Below are 25745 nucleotides of genomic sequence, written 5' to 3'. Positions count from 1 at the left end.
ATTTTCTAATTTGGAAAATGTGTTGTGTGGTTTTAATTAGCTTTTAGGAGAGTTGTGATTTTGATGGTTTATAAACAGGTAAGGGCCGATACAGACGGACTGCAAGCCGACTGCAACTTGTATGGGAACTGCACGCCGACGTTGCAGGTTGGCGTGCAGTCGGTGCGCAGTTCCCATACAAATTGCAGTCGGGTTTCAGCCCGTCTGTGTCGGGCGTTAAGGAATAAAAATTAAAATCAACACAAACCTCTTCTTTGCACACCCGTAACCTAACATTGTAAAATTGGAACTAACAGTACGAGTAAATATTCAGACGATAAACGATAAGTAGTTCAACACCAGGCAGTCTGTTCACCAAAATAAGATATACAATTTTTTACCATTTTTATTTTTAGCGCCCACAAGGTGGACTGATGACCTGGTAAAGGTCGCGGGAGTCCGCTGGATGCGGGTGGCGCAAGACCGGTCATTGTGGCACTCTTTGGGGGAGGCCTATGTTCAGCAGTGGACGTCCTCTGGCTGATATTATGATGATGATTTATACTATTATCAAACTGCAAAACGGCACTTAATCGCGTATTTAAGTTTTAAGATTTACCTCCGACGTTTCGAGGACGGCGTTGTGGCTGATAAACAAGACCAAGTGCGGGCAGTTCGGAAAACTCGCGCGGCTAGAAGATGTTGATGTCAACTTGAGCCAGTCTTCTCCGAGACCACGGGGACAACGCCGTCCTCGAAACGTCGGAGGTAAATCTTAAAACTTAAATACGCGATTAAGTCCCGTTTTGCAGTTTGATAATGTATAATGATTTATACTTTCCAGAATATAATAAAATTAATAACGTAACAAATTTCCAATTTGATGCATAGTCGAGGTATCCTCTGCAATAAGTTCCACTCTTACGCATTAATTACGCATCACTCATGAATGAACATGACTGTACTGAGCAAAATCATCACTCTGGTAAAGTGCAGATGCATTTCATACAAACTTTGTAATCTGCAAAAACCAAAGCAAGAAACTTCACTCCAATTTACAAGATAAACATAATAGCCAAACAAAAAATAACATATAAGCCCCTTATAAAGTTCCCCAATACTATTTGAAAGATATTGAAAATTCACAGGAGACACATTGTGCGAGATATTTAGGAGAATAACGAAGAAAATTGGAGTGCTCCCTCGGGGCGTACTGAAAATATCATGTTTCGGTGTAGGCAGGGCAATGTGTACAAACAACGTTGTTCTGACGAGAAATGAAGTAGAAAACGTGTTATTGGGTGGTTGAATAATAACAAGTGGCCCAGTGTTTTATATTATTTTCATAATATATTGGTGTTAAGCGGTGGTGGCCGAGGGGATCTGACTTTAGACTTTCAATCTGGAAGTCGGGCGTTCAAATCGATCCTGGCTCGTACTAATGAGTTTTTCGGAACTTATGTCTTCTTCTTTGTCGTATCCTCATGGCTGAGGGACGTGACGAATGTGGACACTTTTCACCAGCGCTCTCCAAGCCGCTCTGTCTTGGGCCGAGTGCATGCTAGCCTGCAATGTGGCGTTTGTCTCTGACGTTATTCTGTCCGCCCAACGTGTGGCCATACGTCCACCCCTACGCTTCCTTGCCATGCGGCCAGTAATAAGAAGCTTTTCCAGGCTATCTGGCCCTGTCCTGCTCAGATGGCCGAAGAAACCAAGTACACGTTGGGAGCAAACAGTGGAGAGCCTCGTTCTAATGTTAAGTTCGTCGAGGATTGATGCATTTGTACGGCGTTCAGTCCATGAGATCCGGAGCATTCTCCGCCAGCACCACATCTCGAACGCATCTATCCTGCGACGGGTTTCGGTTTTGATGGTCCAGGTTTCGGACGCGTACAAAAAGATCGAGGAAACAAGGGTCCGCATTACTCTGATCTTTGTTTTGCGGTTTATGCTTCTGTTCTCCCATATTTTCTCGAGTCTTTTCAACGCAGCTTAAGGAACTTATGTACGGAATATGATTTGATATTTATCACTAGCTTCTAGGTGAAGAAAAAACATCGTGAGGTAACCTGCATATAAAGAAATTCAAAGGCGTACTTGTAGTCCCCAACCCGCATTGGGCCAGCGTGGGGACTATAGCCCAAACCCTCTCGCGCATGAGAGGATTCCTGTGGCTAGAGGGGGACGTCGTGTACATATTAGGCTGTATTATTATAATGACGAACTTTTATTGTTTTGTAGCTTGGTAATCCCATTTTTAGTTTTAATAAATAGGTACCTATGTTTATAATTTTACTTTCTACTATATCGTTACATGCGATTTTACGGTCAAGTAGCAGACAAAACAAAACAAGGCTTAACATTTAAACAACAACAACAGTTATTGCATAACCTTATTACTCATAATTTACATTTTATTACAGACAACATTCAATTAGTGTTATCAACATGTAGATGACTGATGTAGTAGAGGTAGGTATATGGTATATAAAACTGTACTCGTACTGTATCAATAAGCAAATTATTATAGGTAGGTACTACTATTTTAGTATGTACCAGTGGGGAGACACTCCTGACTTCGGGCAAACTCGGCTCCGTTCGGCTCAGCATTGCTCCGAGCAATTATTAGGGTTGTCACAACTTGACGTCACTTTGCGTGCACGACCGCAGATAAGATATTTACTTGAATTTTGACAACCCTGAATAGTCGAAAGGGATAGTGCCATAAGTTAGAAAGGGATATCATGATTCGATCCTGAATCGCTGTCAAACTTCGGTTTTGTAGGAAGTGTCATTTCTGTTCGGTAGTACTATTACTACTATTACGAAAATCGCTGCCATGTTTACTACCAATTACTTAATCATCTGTGTCGTAAAAATACTCAAAGTAAAAGTATTTGTTAAATTTAGAATTTAAGCATAAAAACAGTCATTTTCTAACTTTCCCATAGTTGCCCTTGAAAATATTCCATGGTAGTCATTTCATTTAAATAAACCTTGACTGGAACTGATTAGACAATCACCAAGTCTAATTACGGCCCAATGACACTAATCATCAACTTCCTAGTTGTATTTAGAATGTCGGACAAGGATCTAGGGCATTCCACGAAATTGTCTACCGTTGTCCCTAACAAACGTATATTTTCTGCATAATTATAGGTAGATACTTTAAGGCCACTTGCAGCATTCTACTAACCCGAGGTAAACCGGTTAAACCTGGAGTTACCATGGTACCTGGAGTTACCAGTACAATTTGACACTAGGTTAACGGTTTAACCGCTTAACCCTGGGTATTGGGATGGCGTAAGTCGGCCTAAGGGGCTACGAGAGGTTTTCATCGATTTTTGGCAATTTTTGAATCGTATCTCCTACTTTTGCACTACAGATAGAATTATAAGACAAACGGCTATGGGTTCTTCAATCTTTTATCTCCTTTTTTGTATACCGGATTTTGAAAGAAATGAATACTAAATTTATTGTGATTTTTTTAAACATTGTCTAAAAACAGTTTTTACGTATCTCGATTGCTGTGAAAGATCTTACATGTACGAAATCTACATATTTGGGTTCGTCTTTGACGTCTCTAAAAACTTGTCTAGACACTTTTTATTTTAATCAAATTACACAATTTACACAAAGGATATGGTCAGAAAACCAGTTTTTTGGCCTAAAATTGTTCAACTTCTATGCCAAATATCTCGAAGACAATGAACTTTGAAGTAATTAAATATGGGATACTATATTACTTAACGCCGTTGCTGTTAATATGATAAGCTACAAAAAACATTAGAAAACGAAGGGATTAAAATTTTGGCTTCAGTCCAGTTTGACCATTTCGCCAGTGTCAAGGTATTAGGAGCTTTAAAATACTACTAAAATTGTACGGTTAGTACAAGACAGTGTACGGTGATTTTGTTAGATGTACGTCAAATCATGGGATTAGTTGGCAAGCAGGCGCCCATGAGCCGTGACAAAATGCCGGGATAACGCGAGGAAGAAGAAGCGATAGCTGGACTTTACAAGTAGCAGGTGCAGGACTACCGGCCGTAGACGACAAAATGGTGGCTAAACGCGTTTCAAGATGAATTCTTCATTCACTGCACTCTACCACATTCGTTTACTGCGGCGGTCGGCAACCTGCGGCCCGCGGGCCGCATGCGGCTCGTGAAACTGTCACTTGCGGCCTGCGAGCCTCTCTGGCTATGTAATATTGAGAAACGACAATGTCTGATAAAGTCATAAATATTAACAAAGTGCGGCCCGCGTCAACTTACTCATCGTTAACTACGCTACTAAAACTACGCAAAAAAAGGTTGCCGACCGCTGGTTTACTGTATGCTATCGATATTACACTTTAAGCAATATTAATGAGCAAAAAACAAAGGAATTAATCACGACGCGTGACTATCAAGATGGCGTTTGAACCGGAAGTTTATAGGTACTTAGTTCCTTTATTCTGCCACAAAGGATAAATAAATGTCAAAATGCGGTTGTTGTGATGACTAGTCAAATGGTGTAGCCACCATGTTTCGCTTTAGTACCATTTTATTGAATTCCTACAATTTCGTGTAGTTACCACTGTACAATGTTTTAGGTAATATTATTTATTTTCTATAGTAGATCTTAGGATACGTGAAAAATATTAATAAAATAAATAGCCACAGTTGTTATACGAAGCGGGACAGTCTGTAGTAAACGAATTTGTAACGTATATGCCCTCTTCTTCATGTTCTGTACCCCTAGTCAGGCGTAGCTCACTCCGCGATTTCGTCGCTTTGCTACATACAGGTAGCTAAAAGTACATCAGTTCCACACCAATTTTGGGGAAAGCCATAAGCCGCGCGTGGCGCTGTCGCCACTTAGTGGCCATATCTGTGCTGATCGTAACAGACGCGTTTTGTTAGAGAGTGAGTCGTCTGTACCTAGTACTATTATTTATTCTGTGCCCTAGTGTAAATTTCCTTCTATAGCGTGACGTGACGTTTGCGTTAAGTGTCATTTTGTATTTTGAGTTTCCAAAACGTCCCGCTTGGCGCGCTGGTCAAAATTCCATACAAAAATAGACATAATGCACCACGCGAACGCTCGTCATGCTATCGAATCAAATTTACACTAGGGTTTCAGAATGTTTGACACTGATTTACTTATTATTAATTATTATTTTACTTAACCATATTTTTTTAAGTTTTTTTTTACGACAGTTTGTTACGCAATCTGTGGCAGAGGGCATGTTGGAAGCCGGCCGGCTGACGCAAGGTCGTCGTTATAGCAACGGACGCCAATCAATACACCTACAACTCGTTTTGGGCATCCGTTTCAAAGTGTCCATTGCACTAAATGCTGCGTAAGGAAGGTAGTGAAGCTAGAATCAGTAAAACACAGACGTGTCGTACAGAAATGATGAGGAAATAGTAGTAGTCACTTTGTTGTAAAAAAACGAAGGCGAACTTTATCCCTACAAGGAATCTCTTCCAGCTAAGTTTAGAGGAGATGAGTGGGAAACTACAACATCATCTTTGCCACGGCTCATGGGAGCCTGGGGTCCGCTTGGCATCTAATCCCGAGAATTGGCGAAGGCACTAGTTTTTACAGAAGCGACTGCAATCTGACCTTCCCACCCAGAGGGTAAACTTTACCTTAGACCTTATTGGGATTAGTCAGGTTTCCTCACGATGTTGAAATATGTTGCGGAAGGGTAGAAAGTAACACCTCTCTAGTCGGGTAAATAATGAATGATTTAATAGAAAACTGTTGGCCTTATATACTCATTTACATCCTTTGTCTGAGTTCCATCGTTTGAACCGCTTCCCATTATTCGATTGAGCTGAAACTTCATATACATGTACTTATGTACTTTAATTACATTGATATTATTCTTTTTGGTTTTTTTTTAACATCATTCTAAAAAATGCAATATTTAGTTCCCAAAATGGTTTCTTTACACAATACAAAAGTTCAAAAAGATTTTAGCACCACTAGAGAAAGTGCAGTTTAACCTTTTCACACATTCATTATTTTTGTGAAACGGGATATAAGTTTTTTTTGAATGCCAATATTTCTGTTACTTTCACATAAGTCAGGTTAATTTAAATGACAAGTTATAATTCATCACTTAAACTGTCTAAACTTAAAACAAAAACCAAAGTTTTAACGAAATAATGCAGAGAAAACACGGTTTGAAACGTTTTTCGGCCATACTGAAAAATGTAATTTTTTGAGTTTAAGCCTTTTACACTGGAGGCACAGAATTTACAACCTTTGTCTGAGTTCAATCATGTGGTAAATCGCAATGAATCATAATAATATGAATTGTATTTTATTGTGTCATCTCGAGATTCTCGAGTTACAATGGAATGCCGATTATTATTGAAGCGTGAAAGAGAATTATAATTTATCAATTTGTCAGCTGATCAGCTGTGGTTAGCTGTGTGGCCTCACTACAATGTTTTCCTTCACCGAAAAGCGACTGGTAAATATCATACAACATTACACTGATTTAAACTTACACGATATTTACACATTATTAAATTGTACAACGGGACTTAAACGCGTATTTAAGTTTTAAGATTTATTTTAACTCCGACTTAAAACTTAAATACGCGATTAAGTCCTGTTGTACAATTTAAAATAGGATATACGTATGGTGAACTACTTTTTCAAATAATGTTGTATGATAACGCCGGCCGCCACATACCATAATATATGACGTCAGGTGACGTCAGACAGTGGAAACGCGGGGTATAACCTCGAATATATCCACGACAGCGGCATTGGCATCGCACTCCGTATGCTATAGAGGTTATAAACGCACGTTCTAGTCTTAAATATACTCTTATAATTTAATTCTACTGTGTTAGTAGATAATTATTACAAAAAAGTGTTAATAATGGCCCCAGTGAACCTTATTGAAGTGAATTCTGATGGTTTTAAGCAGTTTTTGGACTCGTTTGATCATGTGTTCTCGGATTGTGACGGTGAGTTGATATTTATTTACCAAGCCATTTTAGACTGTGTTCTGATTGTGTGAGGGTTCATATTCAAAATATAATGATAACGTATAGTTTGTCATTGATAAGACTGTCAACTGGACAGTTCTAGTTATGAAACGAATGTAAATAGAAAAGTGAATCATTGCAAACTTATGTTTTTAAACACAGCAGTAATAGTTATGAAAATGAAAAAAATATTTATTGGTTTTTGTTAAACTGGTGTTATATAAATTGGGATCAAGCTACAAAGTTATATGAACATACATAAAGTGAATCTTTAATCAACAAGATATGTATAAGTACTTATTCACATACATACCTAGTTAATTATGAAACCTGTAATACCGATTACTATTTTGATAATGTTTCCTGATATCATTCTTGTGATTAGTCATGAATGTTTACTTTTAACAGCTGTTATTATAATTCATGATAAAATGGGAGCAATTTACGTTATCTTTAGCAAGGGCACACTTTATGGTATAATTCACTGTTATGCAAGATGTGAACCGACCTAAATATTTTTATCAATTCAGTTATGCGTCTCGATATAATCGGCGTGATTCGGGAAATGAATTCGAGATTCACTAGATATGAAATAGTAAAGATATGTGACGTCCCACGGGTAAAGGTACCTTATGGCGGCTGGCGGTTACGTCGCATAGCGCCGCAATAATATTGCAGCGGCAATAATATCGAGTGAATCTCTAATTCATTTCCCGAATCGCGCCGAATGTCTGGTTCTTCTAAATAGATACAAAATGTACCTAATTACTTACTCGAGTTCTTGTAATTTTAACTTAGAAACAGAAAATACGTTTTGTACATATTCATGCGAAGATAAATTTAGAATAATTTTGCATAAAGACGATAATAAAGTAAATAAGTACACTAATATTCTTCATTACCTATGGGAAAGTAGTGAATATACAAATTTAAATACGGATTATGTCGGCAGCGTAATAAGGTTGATTTTGCTTTACACAGGTGTATTATGGCTATCGCAAGCATTACCTGGAGTTGGAGAATTTTTCAGACTAATGAAAGAAAATGGAAAAACAGTACATTTTGTTTCCAATAATAGTATACGATCCAAAGAAAACTATACAACTTTGTTCGATCAAGCTGGAATCCCAGGTGGCTTTGTAAGTACAATACTCTGTTTTTTTTTTAATTTTCCTATGCAAGAAATAAATGAGAATTCTATACTATTTCCTATTATATTTCATATTCATATATTCATATTCATTTATTCATAAAATTACAAACTTTACATGTCAAAAGGGTTATTAATTAATTAGGTCAATATAAATTAAATTACAATTCATTAAAATAAAATAAAACAATATAAAAATTATCAATACAATTCAAATAAATAAAATATTAAATCAACTTACGATTAAATCATAATTATTATATTCTGACATGTCATAAAATGCATTTCTAGTCAGCCATTTTTTTTAATTCGGAGTAGAATATTATATATAATATATGGAATATTATTCGGAGTATATTACCTATATGGGCAGTAAGCACTTTATAGTTTAAAAAAACAGATTAATAAAAAGTTCTTAAAACTAACAACGCAATTTAACGTAACGACTGGCTTTAGTTTTAGTTTTAAACGATATGAGTACAAGTTAGAGACAAGTTTTGACAATGTTAAATTTTGCTGTCCTATTATATTGCTGTTTTATTAAAAATGCAACAGATGCATACGCGTTGTAAAGTAGGTAACCTGATAATTATGATTTGTACAATTGTAGTGCATACATACTTACTTATTTACTTGCTAGAGTTAAACCAAGAAAAGTCTACAAAGTTTTTAATAGCACACGCAGTGCAAGTCTTATTTTAAACGTCAAACTTCTATGAAATTATGACGTGTAAATAACACTTGCACTGCGGGTGCTATCAAAATCGTTGCAGACTTTTCTTGGACTAACTCTACTTACTAGTTCGGCGCGATGACCTACATTTTTCTGTTGTGATGACTCTGATTTATGACATTCATATTTTTACAGGAAAAGCTGACAACTCCCTCAGTAGCCATGGTTGAATATCTCAAGTCAGTTAATTTCGACAAGAACGTATTTTGTTTAACATGTCCGGAAACGAAAAGGATGTTTGAATCGTACGGATTCAAAACTAAATATGGAGTAAGTATTGTTATTGTTTGTAAAGCCTACCACTGACTAACAGTCCGCCGGACGATATCGGCCGGTCAGTTGTTCGGAACTGTCAAATTTTTGTTCTAACTGACAGGCCGATATTGTCCGGCGGCCTGTTAGTCAGTGGTCGGCTTAACACAAAACTGTACAAATAAACTTTGTTTATGTAAGTTTTTTGTTCCGCTTCCCAACGCGTATCTGAAAAGCATTCCTACCTATAGTTCTGTACCCCTAGTCAAATTTCATTCAATTCGCAAACAAAATGAGACAAAGCAAACGCGTACACATTTACACTAGAGGTTCTGTATAATATTCCTTTGTAGGTAGTACATAATATTCAACACATAGATATCTAGGGACTGGCTTTACGGACAATAATAATGAGGCATGACAGGGGCCAGTACAGCGGTGTGACACCGGTACAACGCGATTGGTTGATGAGTTCGCATCACGCGCGCGATTGGTTGATGAGTTCGCATCACGCGCGCTTTTGGTCGCAACTAGTTGCGTTAGACTGCACGATTGGCTGGAATTCGTGAGTCACACCGCTAAACTAGTACCATTTTTAGTGCCCGTAAGGCCAGTCCATAGATATATGTATACGTTAATGATTCAACATCAACTAAAATGAAACATTTAGCATCAGGATATCAATCAATTTCATCTGCATCACTGTCCATATTTAGTTAATTTCGCACTTGTATCGTAAATAATTGTTATTGTCTTAGTGTTATAATAATGGCCACATAGCTAGAAGCTCACCCCTTTACGTTACACGATAATATAGATTTGAACGGGCTACATAATAATATATCTTCCCCAATTGACGAACTAATTATATGGGCCATTTTATTTAAAGTTGTCCCCTAGATTTTTTTTCAAAATTGGGATTTTTTATGTTATTTCTACTCAGAATCACGAGCTCTTTCTATCCTAATAGGAGAAAAAAAGTGTCCTAAGGTTTTTTTCCCATTCCGTTACCATTTTTCATAAACTTTGTATGGCGGTTTCGGAATGGAAAGATCGAAAAATGTATGGAAATCTTGGGACACTTTTTTTCTACTATTAGGATCAAAAGAGCTCATGATTCTGAGTAGAAATAACATAAAAAATCCCAATTTTGAAAAAAAAAGGGTGGGGGACAACTTTAAATAAAATGGCCCATATAATACATATTGACCTAATATAGCGTGACATTTGACTTCTTAACTTCACCACTTCACTTTTGGCTTCTTAACTTTACCACTTCACTTTTGATTAATTTTGTGTTCAGACGTGCCACTTCTAATGAAAACCCCAAAATGATCTTTCATTCATTTCTTTTTATCCGTCTTCGAAAACGAACACAAAATGATTCTGATTTCACCTTTAGCTTGACTGTCAACTCCAAACTAACCAAACCTTTATCAGCCAGATGTCGTCCACGATAACTTCGGCGACTTCTCCGAGTACCTTATCGACGACGCCGACATCGGGGCCGTGGCGTTTGACAGCGACTACAAAGTGAATCTGGCCAAGATGTACAAAGCCGCGACGTATCTTAAGAGGCCTGAAGTGCTCTTTATGAATGGACCGACGGATAAATACGTGCCGTTCAAAGGACAAATGGCAGCAGGTATGTTAAAAAATTCGGGCAAGTGCGAGTCGAACTCGCGCACGAAGGGTTCCGTACCATATAAAAAAAAACAAAAAAAAAAGCAAAAAAAAACAGTCACCCATCCAAGTACTGACCACTCCCGACGTTGCTTAACTTTGGTCAAAAATCACGTTTGTTGTATGGGAGCCCCATTTAAATCTTTATTTTATTCTGTTTTTAGTATTTGTTGTTATAGCGGCAACAGAAATACATCATCTGTGTGACAGACGGACGGACGGACGGACGGACGGACGGACAGCGAAGTCTTAGTAATAGGGTCCCGTTTTACCCTTTGGGTACGGAACCCTAAAAATGTGACGTTCGCAATGTCAAGTGCAGCTGTATTAAGGTGACATTCGGATGTCAACTGCAGCTGCATTACTGTAGCAACGACATTGTTTCCGCCGCGAAAATGAGTGACATTCGCCGCCGCATTACTGCCGCGATTATGACGTTCATTCCGTCACTCATTTGATCAAGCAAATTAACAGTTACAGCGGCGGCAACAACGATGCTGCAACAGTAACGCAGCTACAGTTGACATCCGAACGTCACCTTTACATGGGTCGAAATTCGTTTGAACGGGCCGATCCTGGGCCGAGGCGTTCGACATGTAATTTTCTATGACGGCTGATCGGTGATCACGGGGTGCAATCCATAGAAAACGAAGCGCCGTAAGCTCCAGCCCAGCCCCGGCCCGTTGTAGCGCTAGTCATCCTTAAATCAAAGGATTCTATTCTTGATTATTTGTCGTTTCTTATTACATTTCAAAAGTCACCCAGTCTAGTATATAGACAGATTATTATTTTTATTATCTCCCAGTACAGACAGATTTTTTTACTTTTCAGGTGTATCATTCGCCGCCGAATTGGTGTCGGAATTAGTCAAAAGGAAACCTATCGGACTGGGAAAGCCGTCACAGGACTTCGGAGTATTCGCGATGCGACGGGCGTTTGTGACTGACCCTAGTAGAGTGCTGTTTATCGGAGACATGTAAGTATATTCAATTATTCACCATTAAGGTACCGTTCGAAATCAAACTGCACCAGTATTACTGCTGAAGCATTGGGATACAACATTGATGTCGACTTCAATGCTCCCTCAGAATTCCGGGTGGTGACATCGATTTCGACATTTGCGACAGGAATGCAAGATGATGTATTTCTGTTGCTGCTATAACATACTAAAAACAGGATATTATAAATATTTAAGTGGGGCTTCCCATAAAATAAACGTGATTTTTTGTCGCGTTTTGCGTAATAGTATGAAACCCTTGGTGCGCGAGTCCGTCTCGCACTTGGCCGGTTTTTTTTAATGAAGACACAATTTACAGGATCGAACAAGACGTGGGCCTAGGAAAGAACACAGGCTTCAAAACATTGCTGGTTCTAACTCACCACACCGAAGAAGAAATGATGGCGGAACCTGCCGCCCGCCAACCAGATTTCTTTGCACCGTCTTTAGGAAGTATAGTACCTAAGTTTACGGAATAAGTGAGACTAGCAGCGGGACTTTTTGGGTTAAAATATGGAAGATTCCTTTGGTTGAATTAGCAAAAAAGTTGTACAAAACGTTGTGTTGTTGTTGTTAATTAGTCTTGATTCCATTGTGTTAGAAAAATTAACTAAATATGTAAATTGTATTGGATTGTATTTATTGTACTTAAATCATACACATATAAGTCTATAGCATACGCTAACAAACTTTCATGCATATAACTTAAATATAGAAACGGCTTAATTGTCGTAACACAATGGAATCAATGAACTACAGACTAATTACAGGTCTTTAACTAGGTAAGTATTTTTTTTTGCTTTTCACCCATTTTTCTTTGAGCCAGTAATAAAGGTCTCAGAACTGGCCTTACGGGCAATAAGAATGGGGCATGAATGGGGCCAGTACAGCGCTGTGACACCGCTACAACGCGATCGGTTGATGAGTTCGCATCACGCGTGCGATTAGTCGCAACTAGTTGCGTTACACTGCACGATTGGCTCGTATTCGTGAGTGACACCGCTGAACCCAGCTACACTGTCGTCCTCAAAATGACGACCATTGACCTCTCCACGCGGTGGGGAGCGACCCGCCACAGCCGTCGCAGCCGAGCGGGCACGGCCGCTCATACCTCTCTAAATGAGAGGTATCGAATGATGTACAAGCAACCGCTGAACTAGTACCATTTTTAGTGCCCGTAAGGACCGTCCTGAGATGTATATCTCCGTATACGTATCCGTACGTATGTCAATGGGTATTTCATAGGGATGTACCGACTAGTCGGGATAGCCCACTATCCGGCCACATTTGTAGTCGGCAAAAATGGCCGAATAGTCGTCACTTTATTAGTGAAAGAAAAACAGAAAATAGAAATCAACAGTCAATATTTACCATATGTTTTATGTCTATTTTACCAAAATACCTATTCAGGGTGCATACGAAAACTTTTGTTCATAGAATTGATCGTTTGATCGTTACCGTAGCAGTGGTGGGCTGGTGTTTGCCTCTACAGGTCGATCTCAACTGATTATCGTGTAATTTCATGGCCAAGTTCTATAGTTAAATGATTTTATTATTATTCCGTATTTGTTTTTTTTTTAATGGTGGAGACATGGGGAACTATTTATGTTATTGGAAAATTTAGAGACTTATAAACAGGGCACGTTGCTCGTAAAGTCGCTGACCACAGGGGATAGGTTCTTAACTGGCGACTACGTACGGGAAATAGAGCCTTGGAAATACCTCCTACAAGTTGTACTGACGGTCTGCTCAGGATCGCAAAATAAAAGAAAGCCAGAAATTGAACGAGGATTCTTGTGATAGGTCTTTGAAGAGATAGAGAATACCTTTTAGACAAGCTAATATGATGAATAGCTCAACCAAAAGAGCAAAACTATTGTTTTTCACCTGAACTTATACGAAACTAATGATCTCGCCGACTAGCCGACTAGTCGGCCGACTAATCGGCCATTCGAGCGCCGATTAGTCGGGTAGTCAGCTAGTCGGCCAAATCAATAGTCGGTACATCACTAGTATTTCATTTAATTTGCTTCATTTTGGAATAATGATCGTTACTCTCGTGTATACCCCAGTGCATTTATGTTAGTTTAAGTTAGTCATGAGCCAAGACTCACTACAAAAGTAATAAATAGGTACCGATGTAAATCTCGTACCTTAAGTACCGAATGAGAAACAGATACGAGGTTTTGAGGAGTATTCTTGTTATTGAATTTTGGTTGATAATTGACATACATACATGACGTTTAATTTTTGTGATTAGGTACCAACTGTTTTATTTATTTTTTATTTGATTTTGTATCTTAGTATATAGATATGATATTTTAATAAAGACATTAAAATTGTATTTTTAAAATTTTAGTTAGCTAATCCATCCCATTAATCATATATACTAATATTACATCATTTCAGGTACTATAGGTATAAAATATATTATTCTTTTAACGCAATGTTTTTAAAGTAGGGTATTTTTGTGATGTGATGAACTGATGAACTGATGAATGTGTAACATACCATGTTATGTATATTAGTCGTGTATTTAGAATGTTTTTCGATACTTAATTATTGCAATAAGTTATTTACAGTAGGTACATAATGGTGCTACTTTTATAGTCCCATATAGGATGTGGCCTGTAATATGAGCAAAAAATTTAACCATAGGCTGTACTCCTCATACTGACCAACATTTGTTGAGCAACTTTTAAAAATAATTTGTGGTTTGATTTTTAATACACTTTAAAATTTATTGTAAGACGCAATGTATTGCGAATTTTGTTATGTTTAAGGCTTGACAAGCAACGTTAATCACAAATGATATGGCATGGCGATGGCGTCCATTGAAGATAATATTTATTTTGTATGAAAAATAGGAAGACTAAATACTTCATAATTTTTAAAAGTTGTTGAACAAAAGTGTCACCGTTTGAGGAGTACAATCTATGTTTTAATTATTTGCTCATGTTACAGGCCACACCCGGTATGTCCTGTAAAACGTTGTACCTACAATACACGTGTGAAATGGTCGTGTTTGTGTCGTGGTTCGGTCATGTTTCAATGTATCGCCACTCGTTGCGAATCTCCTACTTTTCACACTTGTATCGTAATGTACTAAAATAAATAAAGTATTGTAAGCTTCTCTATTTATTTCGAATCACATTACGTTTTAGTAAATATTGAATAATTGTGGTTTTATTTCATTTTACGATAAATACATTAATTATGAACAAAAAAATTAATTTCTTCATAATTTATTATAATCCACACTAATATTAGAAATGCGAAAGTGTGTCTGTCTGATACCTCTTCACTTTTAAGCCGCTGAACCGATTTGGACAAAATTTGGTACTGTAGATAGTTTAAGAAATCTCACACAATTGAATAATCACACGCAAACTTATTTTTCTCGTACAAATAAATTCATGTATACGGTTTAAATTAATTCTAGTCATACATTTAAATAATTTACGTTCTCTAAAGCCACCAAATTGAGGCTACAACACATTAATTTCACCGCATTCATTGCATGTTCAATAAACAAACATTTGCATACGTTAATATGATTATTCTAAACGTACTTGAGGAGTATTTAGAGCTATCAAACGCTAGTCCAATATGATTTCACTATTATTATTATCGTAGGACTTTATTTAAAAAAAAAATCTTGCTGCCGGGATAGCTTGACGGGATAGCTCACTTTTTTCTTTAGTATGTATAATATTATGACATTTATTTCAGAATCGCAGTACATTGACTTCGTCTTTTTGTCTTGTCAAAATCGTACCCCCAACACAAGCCTATAATTATAGCAGGTACTGAAAGCATTATTTACCAGAAACGCAATGCTGTTTTTAAGTTGGTTTCATAATACGCCTGATGTCTGAATCGAATACGCGCCTCCTGCGAGACGAAATAATTACGGCTAGATTGAATGAAAATGTGAATGAATTTATTTTTGAATGAATCGTCTCTCTAGAAATAATCTAGATGATGATTACTTTTCCCTGTCATGCAAAGAATGAATGTAGTTAAATAGGTCTGACTACCAAAATTGGTGTTCTATTATTAAGGTTCATTTAGGATTGAAGGTGTTAATAGTAGTTTATGTGACTGCTACATAATGAGAGGCATTAAAATACGAGTGTGGGTTTAAGAAACGAACGTTAGTGAGTTTCTTAATAGGATCACACGAGTGTTTTAATGCCTAATTATGTACAGTTACATACACTACTTTATCTAAACACATACTTAAAACTAACTAAAAGATAAACTGTACGTCAAATGGCGATGAATGAAAACTTTTTTCACGCATGTCACACATCCGTAGTTTAATAAATTCCTAGACAAAAGAATGAAGACCCTATTCTCATGTCACTCGAGATCAAATATCGTGCCGTTTATATTTAAAAAACATACTAAATTGACGTTTCGAATCGATAACTGTTTTAATATCTATGGATACTAGAATAGAGACCTACTTGAGTTTTGACTGCTGTTCCAAATTTAAACTCATAACCATACAAAAATCTATAACGTTATGTACATTAAAGCATGGTATAATAATATACTCCGCCTGGTACTCCATTCCCGTCTTTTCTAGGTCACCTAACTGACACGGGCCTACGTCATCATGCGACAGCTCAAGCGTTTGAAAACAACATAACCAGTGAGGTAGTTAAACAGCTAGACACTTTGTGTAATCATAGGTACTGGATTACAAAAAAAAACCTCTTTTGGTTAGCACATTTAGAGCCTACAGTCTATACCCAATTCAGTCGGCGAGTAAATTACCTATGTTTTTTTTGAGTAAATGGATTACTTCTTTTGATTTATCGCAAAACATTAAATTGAATGTTGAAGGGGTTAACGTTGCTAAAAAACAGTTATATGCAGTCACTTTAAAAAACAAATGTAGTATGTTACTAAGTAAGGAATATGCTACATGTTATAAGATTTTTACCGATGGTTCCAGGGAGGAAACCGGTTCTGGCGCGGCTTTCTTCGACCCACAGATGGACTTAAGTGCTAAATTTAAAATAAACGCCAACATATCTATAATGCATACGGAACTAATTGCTGTTTCAGAATCCTTAGCGTATATCTTATCGGTGGACTATAATCAATTTGTCATCCTATCTGACTCTAAAAGTGCCTTGTTACATCTGGCTCGGTTAACCTCGAGAAGTCGAGGTCTACCGATAGCCTATCATATCCTAGAAACCATCGGTAAGATTCAAGCTGCGAATAAAAAAGTTGTAATGCAGTGGGTACCCTCACATATAGGCCTAACGGGTAACGAGGAAGCGGACCTCGCTGCTAAACTTGCCATCAGCGAAGGAAATGAATATGAATGTTTACCTGTGCACAATGAGATCCTGAGAGTAGCAAAAGAAAAGTGCCGGCTACAATGGAAGGAATATTACGATGAGCGGTCATTAATTAAAGGGATTTGGTATAAAACCATACAGCACGATCTTCCTCGTTACCCGTGGTTTGAAAATATGGAAATAAAACGAAAGTACATTGTATCACTGCTTCGACTGCGTACCGGACACATACCTACTAACAAATTTAAATTTCTAATGAAGTTATCAGATTCACCCAATTGTCCAAACTGCAATATAGTGGAGGATGTAGTACACGTACTGACGGAATGTGCCTGGAGCGCTGCTCAGCGGCGCGGTCGTGTCAGTGGTAATAGTAGTAACGTAGGGTGGAGTAACAGTGCCTTGGCCTCACCATCATCTGATGATGCCAAGGAACTGCTTAACATTTATTTTTCCTCATTGTTAAATAACATTTAACAAGTACCTTTAAGTAACCTTAAATATATAGTTAAATTAATGTAGCTATAGACATGTATTTTTTGTATTACGGGGGTGGCTTAGCGCATTGCTAAAACTCCCAAGTTAAATAAATGAAAAAAAAAAAAAAAAAAAAATTCATTTCAGGAAATTCATTCTCTGTTTGTTTGAACAGGAAATAGAAATGCTCAGTAAATCTATTGCTAATACTCAAGAAGAATAGAGGCTGGGATAGTCCTAAGAAACCATGTTACGAAAACTTAAACAAAATTAAGCTTGTACTTCTTTCACTTACTGTAGCATAAAAGAACCCCTAGTGTTAATTTTTTAGCGTGAATTTAGTAGTATTTTAGTAGTAGTAATTTAGCGTGAATTTAGAAGTAGGAATTTTATTAGCGTGACGAGCGTTCGCGTTTGCGTTATGTCTATTTATGTATGGCATTTTGAACTGCGCGCCAAGGACGCCGGGATGTTTTGAAAACTCAAAATTCCATACAAAATGACACTTAACGCAAACGCGTACGTCACGTCACGCTTACGAATGAAATTTACACTAGGGGTTGGCACAGAAAAGTACCTAGGTACTTACCTTACCTTATGTATCCTTAGAAAATTTACTGCCATCTTTCGATACTTACCTACTATACGGTTACCATCAGTTTATCACTGACATAAACGCCGTCGAGAACGTAATTTACTTTCTATACATCCCGTTTGCATTAATATGGGAGTGCGAGCGAGATGTATAGAAAGTAAATTACGTTCTCGACGGCGTTTATGTCAGTGACAAACTGATGGTAACCGTACTAGTCTAGGGCTATTAGCTAATCCTCGTTATCGAGCCGTTTTATCGCTCTCGAGATTGCACATGAACTTTTAGTAGCGTTACTTACGTAATGGATATTGAACACAACTATGAATACTTAACCTGCTTTTAGTCTTGCTTCTCATCTTAGCTCGTTCTAGATTGTACCCATTATATATTTAAATCTGGATTAGCCAAATTACAAAATACTGGACATAAAACTACAATTTTGCGATTGCCCCCTCTTAAGATATTCTATTCTAATGCTTAAAGGTGAGGACGATAATCTTCACCCACTCAACACTGTTCATAAGTTTAAACGAAACTTCACTGCTTCACGAAAAGTTGTTATCAGTTTAGCAAAGATTAAAACTAACTTTTAGCTAATGCTTGTATGAATAATATAATAATGTTTAGCGCGCGGAACAGGATTAGCTCTGACACTAATTTTACAGCATACGTTACGGACTTTTAGGATAAAGATCCTAAAAGTTTACAGCCCACATATTACCTACATATAGAAAGTTTACATGCTTGGATATTTAAATCTCTGATTAAAACTTTCTTTATTACGCGTAGTTAAACCACATTCGATTTGTAGTTCGCAACTCCACTGGACTCGGCAAAACTTCTGATTTTAAATTACGAACGCCATCATTCTGTTGGAACTTCATATTCAACGGTCCCTCGACTCGCGTACCGAATTCAAACCGTACTTTCCGTTGACTTTTTTTTCGACGGCTAGTTGAGAAGTTTGAGTAGCCGCATTTGTTTTGTTTGAGCTTTGTGGACGCCTAACGACGCTAGTGATATGCTAATGACGCTCGTCAGCGTCTATTGTACAGAAAACCCCAGAATCATGTATACACTTTTCGCCTTAATACAGTGGACTAAGATGCAAAATCGTGAACATACCTTTGATGTAGACGTGAATGCTCTTGCGGTAATGTCACCTTTTGAAGAGAAACCACCAGATACACACGAAACCGTGAATAGTTCGTTAGAACGTTTTTGCTCACTGCCTCTAGTATTTAACAAAAGTAATGCAAACTAGTCTCTTTGTGCTTTGAATTTATTTCGCAGAACTTCGCTTTTGCAAAGTTCAGAGCGCTATTTATTCTACTCCAGGAAAGTTCAACGTGAAGTTTTTGTAGCCAAAAAATCGCAGTCCGTAGAACAAAAGGCATTCGCACTTTGGAAATACGGCATCGGCACTTAATATTTATTATCCAATTTGGTGAAAAATCTCAACAATATCCGTGAAGGCGGGAAGCTATCAGAGGCGACACATGAATTTATTACGCAATAACGTCTCGATGCGAGTGCAGAGCGGGAGCGGTGCCGGTGGCGGACGCATAAACTTCACGACAGTCGTTGGCAATGATAAAGAGTGCCTTTGTGATGGCACGTTGCGCTCTTCAGGTCCTGGTAGTGCTCAAAGATTCACTTCAACTAAAAGATTTTCATTGATAATAAGTGAGCCGAACAACTGTTTCGACTGGTATTGATCAGGAATAATCAAAGTGATTCTGTCAGGTACAAGATACCATCAAGGTAGTGTATCATTTACGAGATGAATTGACTTAATAATTCGTTCAAAAATAAAATACGTTGTGCACGATTATTTGTAGACAATGAAGGTAGGGTTTGAGATTTGTGTACAAAGTGAGGTAGGTAGTTATGAAAAGCGAGACTGTCAACGTAAAGGTTGATACTGGTCCCATGTACCCACATGTACTTGGACCTATGAATTGTTGTATGAGTTATATTAGGTACCTAGTGGCAAAAAGGATGGATAAGAGTAAGACTAGCAACAGTGCTATATAGAAACTGTTCTCAGTTGTTCACTTACAGAATGATGACTCTATCTACTACATAATATGGTGTCATTTAGGGCTGGCGTTTTTGTCAATCATTCCGCCAGAGTGGAATTTTTAACGACCTGACCTCTTCTGACATTACGTGAGTCCAGCTTGTTAATGATTGGCCGCTTCCTCTCTTGCCTTCTATCTGTTCTTATAGACAATAAGTAAGTCCCATTTCTTAAGTCCCTGATCGCCTAGACAATAAATAAGTCCCTCCGTTTTTTTTTTCAAGAAATGTATCCAAGGAACTTTTTGAACAACTTAATTAGTTTTGCAGTTCTTTGGAGGTAGGCATGTACAGTTAGGTAACTAGTGAATGCTAAAACTGGCCACGGGATCTTATGCAAGCAAAGAAGAGTTGTCTTATAATTCGCTTTTGACTTACGCCATAGCAATAAGGCGCCAAATCCGATACTGTTACCGGATCGTAAAATAAAACAATACTTACGGGGAATTATAAGAGGGAGGTCTAATGGGGGAAGTTCCTCTCGCTTGCTCAAGTTATGGTGCAGGTGGCCGTGTGATTAACTTGCTAGCTTTTATATGTAGGATTAAGTTCTGATAACGGCCGAGATGAAATGAGATTATTTTAGAAATATGGACTGAAGTACTTGCCGAGGTTGTTGAAATAGCTTAGAGAGTTGCCACTTAAGTGGCAGTGGGCGCGACACATTGCTCGTAGGACCGATGGCCGATGGTGCAGAAAGGTTCTTCGGTTTATCGGAAAACGCAGCAGGAAAAGACCCACAACAAGATAGTCCAACGATCTGGTCAAGAAAGCCGATGGACGAGGGCAGCGCACGGCCTGTCGTTACGGAGATCCGGGGGAGGCCTATGTCCAATGTCCAACTGTGGACATCTTTCGGCTCATATGATGATGATAATGATTACCAGCATAAGGTGACATTCGGATGGCTACTGCATCACTGTTACGGTATTATTACTATGTCGTAGACGCGGGCGCTGTCATTGTACTGTAGCTGCTGCGCACATTCCCGCGCAGGGTTGTCTGCGCGGGGAAGAAAAGTCTGCGCAATTGTCAATTCTTGACTGTCATAGAGAAATAAAACTATATTTCATAAGAATTAGCATGTTTTAATCTTGGGCCCTAAAGTGGTGACCCCGCATTCAGAGCAGCACCCAGCCTTCCAAAAACATGTCTGATAACGAAACGACCGAAAAGTTCGAACCTGCAGTTTCGAGCCCGTTGCTAGAGCTCTCAGGTATCGCGACCAACATTCGTATTCCGCCAATATGGCGCGACCAAATAAGACTTTGGTTTGTGCAATTTGAATCCATCGTCGCCCCCCTCAAGAAAGGCGACCAGGCAATGTACGAACTCGCAATAGCAAAACTAGAACGTCAGGATTTGGACGAAGTAAGCGACATTTTACTAAAACCACCTGAAACTAAAAAGTACGAAACCTTGAAAACCCGTTTGACTACCGTCTACGAGGAGTCTAAAGAACGTAGTCTGCAACGTCTTTTATCCGAAATGGAGCTCGGTGACTTAAAGCCATCTCAGTTACTGCGTCGGATGAAAACCCTCGCCGGTAGCAATATCTCCGAAACAGCTCTCCGTATCCTGTGGTCCAATCATCTGCCTTTGTCCGTTCGAGCCGTCGTCGCCTCCAGCGATACTATTATGAAAGACATAAATTTAAACGACATAGCACTGATGGCAGATAAAATTTTAGAACAGACACGTAAAGAAATATCCGCAATTTCGGCACAGCCATCCACTTCTACGACTTCCAGTGAAGCTCTTTCGCCGCAGAAAACGCTAGAAGACAAGCTGGACTATCTCGTTCGTGAAGTCGCCGAGATCAAGATTCAACAGAAACAGTACCGTCGCAACACATATTCAGCTCCGCAATTCAACGCTTCGCGATTTAATCGTCCGTATTCTCGCACGCGCTCCAATTTTCAAAATCTCCAACCTTCCTCGAGCGACATCTGTTTTTATCACCGACGTTTCGGCGACTCAGCGTATAAGTGCACCATCCCCTGTAATTTCAAGAAGAGCAATAATAAGGAAAACTAGTACCGGCGTTAGCTGAGGCGGGAACTAGCGCATCGGATATTTCACACCGCCTGTTCGTTACTGATCAAGACACCAAAATTAAATTCCTTATTGACACTGGCGCAAATATTTCTGTCATTCCAAAGCCTAAAGGATTCCGTGGCCGTCCGACCTCCTTCAACCTTTATGCAGCGAACAACAGCATAATACCTACTTTCGGCGAAAAGATATTGGACCTAGATTTCAATTTAAAACGTACATTTAGATGGAAGTTTATTATCGCGGCAGTTAGTAAGCCAATCATCGGCGCTGATTTTCTGAAGTACCACCAATTGCTCGTCGATCTTGACGGACGATGTCTGATTGATAAGAAAACCAACCTTGCTGTCAGAATTCCGATTTGTAAGACCTCGCAGCCGACGATCTGCAGCATTGATCTCGAACAAAAATATCATCACATTCTCAATGAATTTCCCGATATTATAAGACCATCTTCAATGAAGAGCGCTCCCAAGCACAACGTCGAGCACTACATTGAGACTAATGGAGCTCCCGTACATGCACGCCCACGCCCGCTCCCGCCACACCGGTACCTTGCAGTCAAAAAGGAATTTGATCACATGATTGAGCAACAGTCCTGTCGACCTAGCAAGAGCCCCTGGGCAAGTCCACTTCACGTTGTGCCTAAGAAAAATGGCGACATACGAGTCTGCGGAGATTATAGACGGTTAAACTCTGTCACAAAACCCGATCGTTACCCCGTTCCTCGACTAAGAGATTTTACCTACCAACTTCATGGTATGAATATTTTTAGTACGATCGACTTGAACCGGGCGTATCAACAGATTCCTATGCACAAAAATCATATCGACAAAACCGCTATAATTACGCCATTCGGTCTTTTTGAGTTTCCGATGATGAGAGAAGGTTTAAAAAATGCTGGACAGACATTTCAAAGATTTATTCATCAAGTCCTTGCTGGTCTAGATTATGTTTTCCCCTTCATCGATGATATAATCATTGCATCAAAGGACGCGAAGACTCATGAAAATCACCTCCGGACAGTCCTACAACGACTGAACGAATACGGTGTCACAATCAACCCCTCAAAATGCGTGTTGGGTCAAGAATCTGTCAAGTTCCTCGGCTACACAGTAACACCGCACGGAATTAAACCACCAGAAGACAAAATTCAAATTATTAACAGCTACCCAAAACCTGAAAACATCGAACAACTACGAAGGTTTCTTGGAATGGTCAACTTTTACCACGACAGCATTCCCAACGCAGCACAAATTCAAACGCCATTAAACTTTTTTTTGCATAACTGCAAGAAACGCGATAAAACTGTCATACAGTGGAACCCTGAAGCGGATGAGGCATTTGAGGCATGCAAGAAAGCTATAAACAATGCTGTGATGCTCGCCCACCCTTCTCATAGCGCGCCTATAGCTCTTTTTTGTGACGCTAGCGACCAGAGCGCGGGAAGTGTACTCCAACAACGCATTAACAATAAATGGCAGCCGTTGGGATATTTTTCAAAAAGATTTTCAAACGCCCAGCAAAAATATAGTACGTTCGACAGAGAATTATTGTCTATATATATGTCTGTGAAACATTTTAGGAAAATGTTCGAAGGCCGTGAGTTAATCATTTTTACGGATCATAAGCCGCTGACATACGCACTTATGAAAACGTCATCTGAGTCAGAAACTCCTCGCCGTTCCAGACAGCTGTCATTCATTAGCGAATTTACCAGCGATATCAGGCACGTAAGTGGCCAAGATAACGTGGTTGCGGACGCATTGTCACGCATCGAGACTATCACCACACCATCCGTGTTCGACTATGATAAACTCGCACACTTACAGCAGAATGACAAGTCTATCAACCATTTGTTACTAAAAAAGAATATAGAATTAAAGAAAATCATCTTGCCAAACTCAGCAGAGCCGATTTATTGTGAAGTATCTACATCAGCCATTAGACCTTACATACCTGAAGATTTACGCCGCACTGCCTTCGATACCGTACACAATATAAGTCACCCGGGTATCAGGACTACTAGGAAGATGATACAAGAGAGGTATTTTTGGCCATCTATGAACAAGGATGTCGGCATTTGGGCCAAAACTTGTATCCAATGTCAACAATCGAAGGTTCAGCGTCATACTTACAGCAACGTCGGATGTTTCACACCGAGCGCACGTTTCCAACATATACATACTGACCTCGTCGGTCCTCTGAGTACTTCATCGGCTGGACACCGGTATTTACTCACAATTATAGACAGGACAACGCACTGGCCTGAAGCAATACCTATTCGAGATATGACTGCTGAAACTGTGGCTAAAACTATATACGAAGCATGGATCGCACGTTTTGGGTGCCCATCAACTATAACAACTGATCAAGGCCGTCAATTCGAAAGTGAACTTTTTTCATCTCTGACTAAATTACTTGGCATCGAAAGAGTACGTACAACAGCATATCACCCAGAGAGCAATGGTAAAATCGAGCGCTGGCATAGATGCCTAAAGGCAGCTCTTATGGCGCGGCTGTGTGATCGAGATAAATGGGTCGAAGAACTCCCCACTGTCCTGCTTGGACTACGCTCAGCGCTGCGCAGCGACTCTGGTGTCAGTGCAGCCCAACTTACGTATGGCTGTTCACTCCGTTTGCCAGGAGATTTCATTTCATCGTCCATTTCTGTAAATCCTGTCATAAATTTTGATTACGTCGAACAACTTCGGCAAATCATAAATGATCTCAAGCCTACACAAAAGGTACACTCTAGCAGTAGAAGGATTTTTGTGCATCCTGATTTGCAGAATTGCGAAAATGTTTTCCTGCGTGAAGATGCAGTGCGCAAACCGCTACAAGCTCCATATAAAGGGCCCTATCCAGTATTGAAGCGTAGTGATAAAGTTTTCACAATACAATTGCCAGGACGGGTCGTCGCAGTATCCATTGACCGCTTAAAGCCCGCCTATACAGTGAATCTGAGTGAACCTGGTAATGCTAATGAACCTCCGGCAAAGTGTACTCGGTCAGGTAGAACCGTCAGGCGACCAGTACGCTTCGCTTGAGGGGGAGCCCTGTAGCTGCTGCGCACATTCCCGCGCAGGGTTGTCTGCGCGGGGAAGAAAAGTCTGCGCAATTGTCAATTCTTGACTGTCATAGAGAAATAAAACTATATTTCATAAGAATTAGCATGTTTTAATCTTGGGCCCTAAAGTACATTTTTTTGATAAAATGAGTGACTGCTGGATTATTGCCACGATCATTGGTATTCAGACTTCAGCCTTCTTTAGATTATAGACTAATGTAAGAAACAGGTATATTCTGCCCAAGTTACATATAGTCTGTCCAACATCTCTGTCAGTAAAAAAATCAAATTTTCTCTCTCTGATGGAAATTGCTTGACAGACTATACTATATTATATCTACATATACCAAAATATT

General features: G+C 38.9%; 1 protein-coding gene across 1 annotated transcript; it reads left to right on the top strand.

Annotated features, from left to right (window-relative positions):
- The first annotated feature begins 6736 nt into the window (after nt 1-6736).
- On the top strand, nt 6737-14963 carry LOC134794122 (uncharacterized). The gene is made up of 6 exons (XM_063765831.1): nt 6737-6953; nt 7956-8113; nt 8993-9127; nt 10550-10754; nt 11624-11768; nt 12109-14963. The coding sequence occupies exons 1-6, from the start codon at nt 6866-6868 to the stop codon at nt 12266-12268; spliced, it is 891 nt and encodes a 296-aa protein (XP_063621901.1). The 5' UTR covers nt 6737-6865; the 3' UTR covers nt 12269-14963.
- Nucleotides 14964-25745: the final 10782 nt, after the last annotated feature.

Source organism: Cydia splendana, chromosome 10, assembly GCF_910591565.1.
Source record: "Cydia splendana chromosome 10, ilCydSple1.2, whole genome shotgun sequence".
NCBI lineage: Eukaryota > Metazoa > Arthropoda > Insecta > Lepidoptera > Tortricidae > Cydia > Cydia splendana.
Note: the sequence above shows the minus strand (reverse complement) of the source record. Positions and strands in the feature narration are given on the sequence as shown.

Excerpts from the sequence above, each read along its gene's own strand:
- LOC134794122 (XM_063765831.1), top strand. The coding sequence starts at position 6,866 with ATGGCCCCAGTGAACCTTATTGAAGTGAATTCTGATGGTTTTAAGCAG. Across the intron at positions 8,114-8,992 it reads CTGGAATCCCAGGTGGCTTT|GAAAAGCTGACAACTCCCTC; the intron begins GTAAGTACAATA and ends ATATTTTTACAG. Across the intron at positions 11,769-12,108 it reads GTGCTGTTTATCGGAGACAT|GATCGAACAAGACGTGGGCC; the intron begins GTAAGTATATTC and ends CACAATTTACAG.